Genomic DNA, 13,338 nt, shown 5'->3' with positions numbered 1-13,338 from the left:
CACACCCGAGGTGGTGATGCGGCCACCTCGTTTTGGGTTTTGGTTATTTTGCTGTTTTAGACTGTAAGGACCTTTGAAATAAATAAAATCGTGTAACGAAGTGATATGGATGTTATGCGGTCAAGAGCTGCCTGGAACTACGTTCGCCATACGTTTCCCTGAAAATATTTGCACGCCTTAGAACGTTCGTCAGCCAATCAGATTCAAGCATTCAACAGCAATATAGTATAACTGTGCATATTTCTCTCTTGATTCAGACTATAAACGACTTTACGCCGAAGAAAGCAATATTATACAGAACTCCTATTTTAGGTGAAAGCAAAGTTAACATTTTCTTAATGATGGATTTGTTTCTAACAAATACATTTTTCACATCATAAGACATTAATTGACATAGTGGAGTCATGTGGATTACTTATGTACTTATGGATTATTGTGATGTTTTTCAGCTCTTTGGACTCTATCCACTGGTGAGCACGAATGCTAAATGTCTCCAAATCTGTTCAGATGAACACACAAATTACATCTACATCCAAAGATGGCCTGAGGGTGAGTACACTTTCATTTTTTGGATGAACTAGTCTTTTAATGTGAGAAAAATATATCAGTTTGTTATTTCTCTGCCTCAGACGGCAGATGCATAGACAGCTAAAGGTCTTACTATCAAAAACCATTTGACTGAAAGTAAATAACACACAAATCAATTTCATAATCAATAATTTATGGCAAAATGAGAATGCTAGCACACTTCCATTATTCATTACATCCGAGAAAACTTCATAAAGCAGTCATGTTTAAAAACTGAAACAATACATTAGTAAACCGAGAAATTCAAAATCCTGGCATTTCACACTGTGAAATCAGAATAACAATGGCTAGGACAAGACCACAGCATGAGAGGTACTCGGTTAGTAGTCCAATAGATGGTAATCATTACCTAAACCGATGCTAAAATCCATTCATTATGTGAAAGTTATTCTTCCTCTCACTAATCGTCCTTACATAATTAAAATGATATGAGGTGGATGTTTATAGTACTTTTATATATAAAGAGTAGATGGATTTAACTTTAAATCTCTTTTAAAAATTCACATTGTAGAGGATATTTAAGACTCAAAATAAACAACATTTATGCATCTGTTGAGAAAAAAGTATCTTCATGAGTCAGGTAGCAGTGGATTCAGTCAGAGAATACTGTGGAGATACATTCTTAAATTGATTAAGGTTTACCGGAAGAGAAAACACAAGCTTGACTGACTCTTGTCTTCAAAATAGGCACACAATTAACAGCGCAATGTTCTACAGAGCAATTATATTCCACTTTTACCCTGATTTATAGTACAGTAGTACACACCTCATACCCTTTAAACAGATTTCAGCAAACACGAAGCGAACTCTTTGGACACGACTTCAAGATGGCTTGTGTCTCATCCCAAAGGCACAGAATACCTCACAAATACAAAATATTTAAGGCTCATTTCTACACAGACATACAAAATGTCTTCTCATGTACACCACTATACAAAGGCTCTCCTGTTGAACAATTTTCTTATTATACAAATCATTCAAATGAAAAAATACTGTTTTAAGGAATGTAAATATAAGTATGATACACTAAAGAATATGTACAACCAAACACATTCATGTAAACAGAGAAACAAAAATCCTGAAACAAAAATGTAAACCATATGAAAACACCCAAAGTGCTTTCTTCCACAGAACAAAGGCATGTATGCCATACAGTTAGAAATTATAAATACGTTAATCAAACTTGCTCTTCGCTTTTTCCGTGCAGGTACATAAGTGTGACAAAAACAAACCAGAGATGCTAGTTAAATTAGTGGCACGCCAATAGTTTGTTAAGTTAGTAGCTTCGATTCCCAGTGCAGTGTGTTGCAAATACAACATGTTTCTGAAATGACTCTCATTTCAAGCAGTAGGTCTCACTAAAACAAATGTATAGCATTATTTACTATTACGTCACAGATGTAAACATTCGCTAAACAGCTGTTGATGTACATACTGCCCTGCAAAGGCAAAACGCAGAAACCGTTTTGACTGCATTTTGCCTTTGCATGGAAGTATAATGCCATAAATGCCAGACAGCAGTGCAACATATATCGTGTTCAAAGCTGCATTGGTTTAAATCAAAACTCAGCATCATAAGGGGTTCAGTGGGTCTCCTGTGATCGAGTGCCATTTATCTGTTATCTTTGGCAAAAGTGTGCATCATCCAGTTCACCTTGGTCTTCCAGCTCTCTCTTAGAGCTTCATTAAATTTCACTTTAAAGTTCTTCAGTGCTTCCTCCTCAGATTTCCCCAGTGCCAAAGAGTCCTGTGAGAAAAAGGACAAGAGGTCATGATGGAGGTCACCACTTGATTATATTCTGAATCCACCTAGTTATGACATTCATTATTCCTCTAATCAACGAGACTATTCTTACAGGAGAATTTGCTTAATTTTCTCACCCTCAGGCCACCCAAGATGTAGATGAGTTTGTTTCATCATCAGAACAATTTGACGAAATTCAGCATTACATCACTTACTTACTTCTGCGGTGAATGGGTGCCGTCAGAATGAAAGTCCAAACAACTGATAAAAACATCACAATAATCTACAAGTAATGTCTCCAGTCGAACAGTTAACATCTTGTGAAAAGAAAAGTTCTGTGTTTGTAAGAAATAAATCTATAATCAAGGCATTTTAACTGGCCATAATAACACTTCCTTCAGTGAAAAAGTCCATCCCTTGTTGTCCTCTCACATCAAAATCCATCAATATATCTGTTTAGGACTGTTCACATGATACTTGTAAACAGTGCTTGATCTGTGCATATTTCTCTCCTGATTCAGAAGGGACAATATTATGGATAGAGGACTCGTATTTTAGCTGGAAGTTAAAAACGTCTTGATGAATTTGTTTTGGATTATTGTGTTTTTTGCGCAGTTGTTTAGACTCTCATTCTGACGGCACCCATTCACTGCAGAAGATCTATTGGTGAGCAAGTGATGTGATGCTGAATCTGTTCCAGTGAAGAAACAAACTCATCTACTTCTTAGATGGCCTGAGGGGGAGTATATTTTCAGCAAACATTATTTTTTGGGGTAAACTATTCTTTTTGATGTCATCATTTGCTAATTTATGTTACTGTATTTTTATTGATAATATTAAGATATTATATTATTATTAAGATATTATATATATTATATGATATAATATGAAGATATTTTTAAGATTTTTTTGGACCCCATCATATTATATTTTCATGTTATGTACAGAAACAGCTCTTCAAAATGTACACTACAAGTCAAAAGATTTGTAATTTTTTTTTGAAGAAGTCTCTTCTGCTCACTAAGCCTGCATTTATTCGATCCAAAGTACAGCAAAAACAACAAAATTCTGAAATATTTGTAGTATTTAAAATAACTGTTTTCTATTTGAATACATTTTAAAATGTAATTTATTCCTGTGATTTCAAAGCTGAATTTTTAGAAGCTGAATTTTTCCAGAAATCAATCTAATATGCTGATTTGCTGCTCAAAAACAGTTATTATTAATAATAATAATAATAATAATAATATGTTGAAAACAGCTGAGTAGAATTTTTCAGAAAAACTGTATTTATCTGAAATAGAAATCTTAAATCGCCGCCCCCCAAAAAAATTATACTGACTTCAAGCTTTTGAATGGTAGAGTGTATAATGTTACAAAAGCTTTTTATTTCAGATAAATGCTGATGTTTGGATCTTTCTATTAATCAAAGAATCCCAAAAAATGTATTCAACTGTTTTTAAAAAAATGGATAATAATAATAATAATAATATTATTATTATTATTATTATTGATCAGTTTCTTGAACAGCAAATCAACAAAAGATAATGTGACACTAAAGACTGAAGTAATGATGCTGAAGATATTGAATGATGATTAAAATATATTCAAATAGAAAGTTATTTTAAATAGTAAAAATTTCAATATTACTGCGTTTACTGTATTTTGGACCAAATAAATACAGGCTTGGTGAGCAAGAGACTTCAACATTAAAAATCTTATTATTCAAAAACTTCTGACTGGTAGTGTATTTTTTGTGTTCCACAAAAACAATACATATTGCCTGAATTATACCTATAACAAATAATTATAGGTAACATTTTGTTTTAGCCTTGTTCTAAAAACAAATCTGATATATAACAGTGTCTTTAGACATCCTCCATTTATATTTGATATTTCATGCTTGTAAAGCACTAGAGAAACTGTACATTTTCATCTCCTGGGTAATAAATAAAAACTGTCTGTGCAGTTCTTACCTTGAGATATTGGATATCTTTGGAAGAACTGAGCTCAGGGAGTCCTGCAGCTTTCATCAAGGCAAAAAGATTCACAAAAAGAGTCCCATTCCGGCAAAGGATTTTATAGGCTTGTTCACAGCACTTACGAAACCTGGCAAAGATAAAAAACACATCCACTCTTTCCTTACTCAGCCATGAATTATACAAATTCTCTTTCCAAACAAAAACCTTCTATTTTTTAGCAGGTTACATATAAATGTAGCCTGTTAAGGTCATAAGCAGAGAGCAGTTTCCATACATTGCAGAGGAATGTACAAAAATGCTAGTTGATATGCTAAATGATAGTTCACACAAAAATGAATATTTTGTCATTTATTAAGAAGCCCATAAAACCTTCATCCATCTTCAGAACACAAATTAAGATATTTTTGCTTACTACCTTTCTGGGCCTTGAATGTGTCAGTTGGGTTGCTGTCTACGCAGGGTCCGAAAGCTCTCAGATTTCATCAAAAATATCGTAATTTGTTTTGAAGATGAACGAAGGTGTTATAGGTTTGGAACAACATTGAGGTAATGACTAATTAATAACATAATGAAAATTTTTGGTTGAACTATGCATTTAAAGGAGAAGTCCAGAACGAAAGATGTACACATAATTTACTCACTCCCTTGTCATCTAAGATGTTTATGTCTTTCTTTCTTCAGTCAATAAGAAATTACTTTTAATTGTTTCTTAAGAAAAACATTTCAGGAATAATCTCCATATAGTGGACTTCAATGATGCCCCCAAGTTTAAACTTTCAAATTGCAGTTTAAATGCACCTTCAAATGGCTCTAAACGATCCCAGCTGAAGAAGAAAGGTCTAGCGAAACGATCTGTCATTTTCAAAAACAAATTGACAGTTTATACACTTTTTAACCTCAAATGCTCGTCTTGTCTCGTCTCTGTGATGTGCATGCGTAGTCTGTGTAATCCAGGTCAATACAGTTAGGGTATGTTGAAAAACTCCCGTCTTGTTTTCTTCTTCAACGTCAAAATCGTCCTACATCGCTGTTTTAGGCCGTTTGATCTTCTTCGCATGTTCACTTTGTAAACACTGGGTCTGTACTTCTGCAGCGATGTAGGATGATTTTAAAGTTGCGGAAGAAAACTAGATGGGAGTTTTTTGACATACCCTAACTGTATTGAACATATTGTTCACGCAGACTTAGAAAAGACGAGCGTTTGAGGTTAAAAAGTATATAAATTGTCAATTTGCTTTGAAAATGACCGATCGCTTTGCTAGATAAGACCCTTCTTCTTTGGCTGGGATCGTTTAGAACCATTTGAAGCTGCATTTAAACTGCATTTTGAAAGTTCAAACTTGGGGCCATCATTGAAGTCCATCATATGGAGATAATTCCTGAATTTTTTCCCCTCAAGAAACATATTTTCTTATCAGCTGAAGAAAGAAAGACACAAACATTTTGGATGACAAGGGGGTGAGTAAATTATCTGTACATTTTTATTCTGAAAGTGAACTTCTCCTTTGCTTCTTTGTGTGACAGTTTCAAACAGGTGTTGAACTTTTGATAAATGCAGCTGATAAAAATGAAAGTATACTACAGAAACAGAATGGTTATAGTTTAGAACAAAACACTAAATGAAAGTCAGAATATGCCAACTAGCTTTGTGGCATTAAAGTTGAGAATTAAGAAGTACATATGTACTGACCGTTCAAATTTCTCATTGTTGCTGGTCCGTCCCTCCTGAATTACATGGACAAAGTCGTATGTCAGAATGAAAGGCACACGCTCTCTGTTGATCCCGAATTTGCTCTTGAAGTTCCCCAGAAAGTGCCCGAAATCTATATGGAATAACTACAAACAATACGGAGAAAACAACTTCAAAATTCAAACCTAAAACACTACTATAAAATGGCACCAATCCTTGAGTATGTGAAATAGGATAGGTGCAATCCATTCTCATATGGATGGCTACTGCCATCTTGTGATACAATTTATGATTACACAGCACTAGTGGGGCAATGAGTTCACTCTCACCTGACCCGTTTCCCTGATCATTATATTGTCACTGTGACGGTCCCCTATTCCCAGAACATATGTAGCTACACAGTAGCCTGCGCAGGAGAGGGTGAAATCCTCAATGGCCTGATCCAGTTTATCCCTGAAAATGGGAAAAGAATAATATTGTAATTCATAACTGCTATCTTCCTATTTGAAAACCCATTAGCGCATACATATACTCTATGTGCATACAAACGTATAATGTACATTACATATAATCGATAGATCAAAATGCAGCATTAAAACATCAGACAACATCATTCATTCTGGAAGCAATGGACAGAATCGTATCTATTACGAGCGTCCCATACTCTGTTATTCATTATGATACAGCATAACATTTACATTAAGCTGACAACCAGCGAGCAGAACTGGATATGTCCACAGGGGGCATATATCTGTTTCAGACAAGATATCAACATCTTCAGTTTATTGCACTCTAGTTTCAAGAGTTCAAGAGGTCATGTATAAACAGGATACTCGAGGAAAAAATCATGCATGCATCATGATGAGTAGCTGTTTTTTTGTTTGGTTAGCCACATGCACTTAACCAAAAGTAGTTTTGTCAGTTGCCTAAATGCTAAAAGACACACACAAATGGTGTAAAGATCAGTCATGTCCTCAAGTACACCGTGAATAAGTGCTGATGCTGAAGGTTAGTTTGACCCCAAAAAGACCCCGACACTCAGACTTCTCTAAACCAGTGCATTTCTGAAAAGGTCATTTTTTTTTCCATCCTGACAGGATCGGCAACTTGCAAAAAGAGACTGTGTTATACAATGCGACACACGTTGTGGTTTCATCTTGTATACTTAGCTGTTATCACAAAAAACAATATGCACATCAAGCCACTTTGGTAGAAAACACCTGCCAAGAACAAATGAAATTGTAGACGCAGCATAACACGGGGTAAATTTACTCCACTGCTGCAACTTATGCAACCAAAGTGCATTTGATGTTACACTACAGTTTCATATAAACCAAAAGGTCAAATGAGCCACGACAGTTTTAACCCTGTCAGGTTTCAGAGTAGAAAACTGCATGCATGGCTCATGCAAAATGATGCTAAAGTGGTTGACTACGATACGCTCACTTGCAGCGATCACACCACACGGGCTGTGGCGCGGTGTAAGGTTAGAGAGTGTGCTGCTCACCCTGGGTTTTTGGATTTGAGCCAGTTGAGAAGAGCGTCTTTGTTGAAGGCAGCAGTGGCTGCGCTGTTGCTGTTGTTTCTCTGGATGTTGGCGATAGTGTCTGAGTTTTTCACCACCTCGATGAGACCCGTTTTATCCCCGGTTGACAGGCATCCGTAAGGAAGCATTCTGGGACCCAACAAATAAATATTAACAGAAATTATTTATTTATGCAGTGCATTTTCCTCCACAGAATTTCTCTCTCTCTCGCTCTCAAAATAAAATGATTAAATATTAATATGAAATAAAATTATTAAATATAAAAATAGTACGTATGTACATGAATTGTATTTCTATTTTTTTATATAAATTTATATCTTAAAATAAATATTTAATATTATAAAAAATATATTTATAAAATATTTATAGTTTACAATATATATATATATATATATATATAAATAAATAAATAAATAAATAAATAAATATATATATATATATATATATATGTATGTATATATATGTGTATATATATATATATGAAATTTATTTCAAAAAATATTAAAGATATTTATATCTTTAAATATATATATGTAATTTTATTTGTAAAAGTTTTATTAATAAAATTCTATATTAACATACATATTTAAAAATTATAATAATTGTATAATGATAAAATAATACATCTAAAAAAAATTAACCTTTACAACAGAAAAATTATATATATAAAATAAATATTTAATATTATAAAAAATATATTTATAAAATATTTATAGTTTACAATATATATATATATATATAAATAAATAAATAAATAAATAAATAAATATATATATATATATATATATATATATATATATGTATGTATATATATATATGTGTATATATATGTGTATATATATATATATGAAATTTATTTCAAAAAATATTAAAGATATTTATATCTTTAAATATATATATGTAATTTTATTTGTAAAAGTTTTATTAATAAAATTCTATATTAACATACATATTTAAAAATTATAATAATTGTATAATGATAAAATAATACATCTAAAAAAAATTAACCTTTACAACAGAAAAATTATATATATAAAATAAATATAATTAAAATATAACATTTCATTTTTGCAGAAAATGTATCATCTTGATGGAAAACAAACCTCAGGTCAAGACCTTCCAATTTCCATAAAACATCCATTAACTGAATCATCTGAAGGGTTAGCATATCCTGCCTCAGATCTAAAAAAGAAAAAGAAAAAAAAAAAACAGAAAAAGGTCAAAGTCTTTTTTCCAATGACTAATTTATAAAAGTAAAAAAAAATTAAGTGCAAACAAACAGTGTGGTAGCATGTGTCCATACCGTCTCCATTCTTGAAGATAATGCCCACAGTATCAAATTTGTTCTTGTACATGAGCCACAGGGGTTTCATTTTTGAGTCCATGAACTTACACATGTCCGCACTGAAACAAAACAGATTAGCATCAAGAAACAGCACACGTACACATATGGTTGCAAAGCAGGCTCTTCGCTTTCTGGTAACTGCTTGTACGTCACTTGTATGCATTGCACCTAATCATTTAACGGGATTACAGATTTAAAATGATTGCTTCTGTAATATTACACCATGTCGTAAATTTAGTTACATCTTAAAAACCTAAAACAACCTAGGATAGAAACTTTTAAAAAATGCATAATGAGAGATTACTTAAATGTTTTGCACAATCATTCCAGTTATCACAAAATCTACATTTCTAAATAACACTCCCTCTGTAAGATGTTAACCAAAGAAATATCATTTGTTAACAAGAGCTGACACAACAACCTCTTAAATCTCTCACTATAAATCTACTTTATTAACATGCATGTGAATGGTACCATATTTCACACAGCACGATGCTTGGGTTGAGAGGGGAAACAACATCCGAAAGTGCTTCCAAGTAAGTGTCCTGTTTGATGCACACTTTCATGTCCTCTATTGTCTGTATCCTGGTTGTTTTCTGACTGCCTGACTTCACAAAGTCATTGAGAGCTTTCATTTTATTCAGAGCCTCATTCTGTAAGAAACAGAGATAATAATAAGTACATACTGTGTATACACAAATCCATATGTGCACATTAAATTTGGTCACCATCACAAAACAGGACTGAATTAAAGCAGCAGGCATTTAACAAGGGTGTGAGAATCGCTATGTGAGAAGGCATGTAAAAACAGCTGCAAACTTTGAGCAGCGTAGTGAAGTTCCCCTTCCTTCCAGTGGTTTGGCTATTATTAAACATTCAAAAGAAGACGAGTTCTGAGCACAGTCACTTTGGAACTGCTGCTGAAATGAAAAAACGTATTCCAGCACCCTTGTGCTTACTTACTATATTTACACATGTACATTTATGTGCCTGAACGAACAGGCGTTGTATCTTACAAGAAAAGACACAACGCAAAGTGACAATTACCAGAAAGAGCAAGCGAGAAAACAAGTCAAGTGCTAAGTTTGGGCCCCAAGTGTCAAAAATGGCCCCGGAAAGCAAAATAGTAGTTCACATCAGTTCAGTTCATAAACAGACAGAGTATATATGCACAAACATAAAGACATAAAGAATACATGCAACAAACCTGCTTCATTAAGCTCTTGATGTGAAAGATGCTCCCACGACAGTACGCCTCCAGAATAAGTCCAAATCTCAAACTGACTGAGGAAACATGCATTTCTGACCTTTAGAGAAAGCAAAAACAAAGCCTAAATTTACACTGAAAGGAATGGGGGTGCATCGCTGTAGAGCACTGTAAGAAGATGGATTTATACCTGAGGTGCCAAAACAAGAAGTGACCTATTTTCTTGTTGGCCAGGGCTCTCTCAAGCAAGAAGCAGGTCAAGTCACAATCCAGATAGGATTCATACTTCAGAACCTGGACCAGTTGCAAAAGGTACTGGAAGAGCTCATCATCACTGTTGAGAAAAACTAAGCACGTTAGATGAGCCATTTTTAACTTGTATATGAATATGAATTCATTTGAATATAAATCCCTCATAAATATCCAACTCAGACAAGGCTCTCTTGACATACAAATGAAATAAAATATTAACAAAATACCCGCAAGTGCTTATTTGAATGTCTCTACAAATGTGTTAAAAGCAATTTGAATAAAGATGTTTGTTCCTCTGAAGTTGACATATACGCATGACAGAGCCTGTGCACCCATCCCTGCTACTTTTTTTTAAAGCTCTCAAGAGCAGGTGTTGATTATAGAGGTAGTGCCACCCACCGCAGCTTCCTGAGGCAGCGGATGGTGAAGGAGCGGACATGAGGGTCAGGGAAACTGTAGTCCAGAAGTTCTAAAGCATGTAGAGCAGGCAATTCTGGCCATTTCCGTAACAAACCAACCATCTGAGAAAAGGAAGAAAAACCGCACTGATTGGGAGTGTGCAACAGCCTCTCAAACCATAATATCAGAAAGAGAAATGCTCTGGGTGGTGGTAAAGATGTGTTAGAGATGTGGTGTAATGAGCAAATCAATCCTGAAGAAGGAAATGAACGCAATTAAACAAAACGTTGTCCGTTTTGCCAGTAATTTTATAAAGGGATAGTTCAGCCAAAAATGAAAATTCTGTCATTAATTACTCATCGTCATGTCGTTTCAAACCCGTAAGACCTTTGTTCATCTTCGGAACACAAATTAAGATATTCTGAATGAAATTTAAGAGCTTTCTGACCCTGGATAGACAGAAAGCCAACGTTTAAGTCCAGGAAAGGTAGTGAGGACATCATTAAAATAGTCCATGTGTCCATGGTTCATCCGTAATTTTATGAAGCTATGAGAATAACAAAGTTATTTTTGGTTTCGTCGGTGCGATAGCCTTGTGGGCTGCGCTACGGGCATCCCGTGTTCGAATCCCGACTCGAGGACCTTTCCCAATCCCGCCCCCTATCTCTCTCCCACTTTGCTTCCTGTCCATTCTGATCTGTACTGTCATAATAACGGCTTAAAATGCCAAAAATAAGTCTTAAAAAAAAAGCTATTTTTGTTTTCTTTGCAGCCAAAAAGTATTCTCGTAGCTTAATAAAATTACACTTGAACCACTGATGTCATATGGACTATTTTAATGATGTCATTACTAGCTTTCTGGGCCTTGAACGTGGTAGTTGCATTGCTGTCTGTGCAGGGTTAGCTCTCGGATTTCATGAAAAATATCTTAATTTGTGTAACGAAGATAAACGAAGGTCTTACAGTTTTTGAACGACACGAGGGTGAGTAATTAATGACAGAATTTAAATTTTTTCATTTTTTAATTTTTTTGTTTTTTTATTTTTTAATTTAAAATCAGAATTTATTTTAAATTGGACTTTAATGTGGTATTCTTTAAATAATTAACCCTTGCGTTGAGTCATTTTGACCCAGAGAAGATCTTTTTCCTGAAAATGGTAATTACTACTGTTGGTACTGAAATTTTAAAAATCACTATACCAATAACAATACCAGCATTTGTTGATTCTTAAACACCTCTGATTGGCCATTGTGTTCATGCGCTCAACAGATATGTGACCCTGGACCAAAAAAACAGTCTTGAGTAGCACAAGAATATTTGTAGTAATACCTAAAAATAGATTGCATGGGTCAAAATTATCATTTTTTATGCAAAAAATCATTAGGATATTAAGCAAAGATCATGTTCCATAAAGTTATTTTGTAAATTTCCAACCATAAATATATCATAACTTAATTTTTGATTAATAATATGCATTGCTAAACACTTCATTTTGACAATTTTAAAGGTGATATTCTCAATATTTTGATTTATTTTTGCACCCTCAGATTCCAGATTTTCAAATAGCTGTATCTCAACCAAATACTGGCCTAACAAACAAGCTTACTTATTCAGCTTTCAGATGATGTATAAATCTCAATTTATTTTAAAACATTTACCCTTATGAATGTTTTTGTGTTTTTGAGGTCACATACGTCTATGACTGGCTACAGTGATCATCGCTTCACGCTCTTCACCAAGCGCTTACACAGATACACATGAGAGCATTTGAAAGCCGCGTCTATCAGAGGATCCGTCTATGAGCAGATACATTGTATCACTGTACACAGATCACTGCAGCCAATCACAGACATCTCTGTTGAGCGTGTGAAAACAATGGCCGGTCAGAGATGTTTAAGAATTGTCAAATGTTGGTATCCTCACATTTTAAAATTTCAGTACTGACTGTTACCCAGATCAGTACTTTTGACAACACTAATAACTACTGTAATATTATCACATTGGACATCAGTTTTTTGAGTGAACATTGACAAAATGAGACTCTAAGACAATACAGCATAATGAGAGATTTACAAGCGGTTTTTAAAAACACCAGTCATTTTTGTCCCAGATTAGATAAAAGATTCTTAGCTAAGTGAAAGGGTTACATTTCTCAATGTCTAAAAATATTCACATTCCGAGAAACAAGTGGTTCAACATACCTGAGCCACGTCCTCGTGTTTGTTCCACTTGGTGATGAGGAGGAGTTTGGGGAGGCTCTCCGGGTATCGTAGCCTCACCTCTTCACGTAACTTCCACAGAAGCTCCTTCTCATCCTCAAAGAACTCTGTGTAGTTTTTATTGTCCACAATCTCTCTCAGTTTCCCGTTCTGAAAGAAGACAATAACATTCGTTAGAAGTCTGCTAAAGTAGTTTTAGTTGCTTTCGTCTCTTGTGATATGAACCAATGATTGGAAAATGTTAAATGCTTCAGCAAACCACAACTCTTAACAATGCTGTATAAATACAGGCCCTAATGTAGCAACCATTTCAATTTCATGCCTGACGTATTTGCATGTTTCTCCTCTAACAGACCAGTGCATGT

At 34.2% G+C, this 13,338-nt stretch overlaps 1 protein-coding gene across 2 annotated transcripts in view; it reads right to left on the bottom strand.

Moving 5' to 3' along the window:
* Positions 1 to 1,237: 1,237 nt before the first annotated feature.
* The window catches only part of pik3cd (phosphatidylinositol-4,5-bisphosphate 3-kinase, catalytic subunit delta), a 28,092-nt gene continuing 15,991 nt past the window's right edge, over positions 1,238 to 13,338 (bottom strand). For both annotated transcript variants that reach the window (XM_051096035.1, XM_051096034.1), the window contains exons 12-23: positions 12,956 to 13,123; positions 10,754 to 10,875; positions 10,293 to 10,436; positions 10,103 to 10,202; positions 9,370 to 9,548; positions 8,854 to 8,954; positions 8,654 to 8,732; positions 7,512 to 7,679; positions 6,334 to 6,457; positions 6,005 to 6,150; positions 4,309 to 4,441; positions 1,238 to 2,335 (exon numbers count right to left, since the gene is read on the bottom strand). In XM_051096035.1, coding sequence (XP_050951992.1) covers positions 2,201 to 2,335; positions 4,309 to 4,441; positions 6,005 to 6,150; positions 6,334 to 6,457; positions 7,512 to 7,679; positions 8,654 to 8,732; positions 8,854 to 8,954; positions 9,370 to 9,548; positions 10,103 to 10,202; positions 10,293 to 10,436; positions 10,754 to 10,875; positions 12,956 to 13,123 — 1,599 coding nt within the window. In that variant the 3' untranslated portion in view covers positions 1,238 to 2,200. The remainder of the gene's footprint in view (positions 2,336 to 4,308; positions 4,442 to 6,004; positions 6,151 to 6,333; positions 6,458 to 7,511; positions 7,680 to 8,653; positions 8,733 to 8,853; positions 8,955 to 9,369; positions 9,549 to 10,102; positions 10,203 to 10,292; positions 10,437 to 10,753; positions 10,876 to 12,955; positions 13,124 to 13,338) is intronic.

This window comes from Labeo rohita, chromosome 23 (genome assembly GCF_022985175.1).
Source record: "Labeo rohita strain BAU-BD-2019 chromosome 23, IGBB_LRoh.1.0, whole genome shotgun sequence".
Lineage (NCBI taxonomy): Eukaryota > Metazoa > Chordata > Actinopteri > Cypriniformes > Cyprinidae > Labeo > Labeo rohita.
The sequence above is the reverse complement of the archived record's forward strand: the minus strand, read 5'-3'. Positions and strand labels throughout refer to the sequence as shown.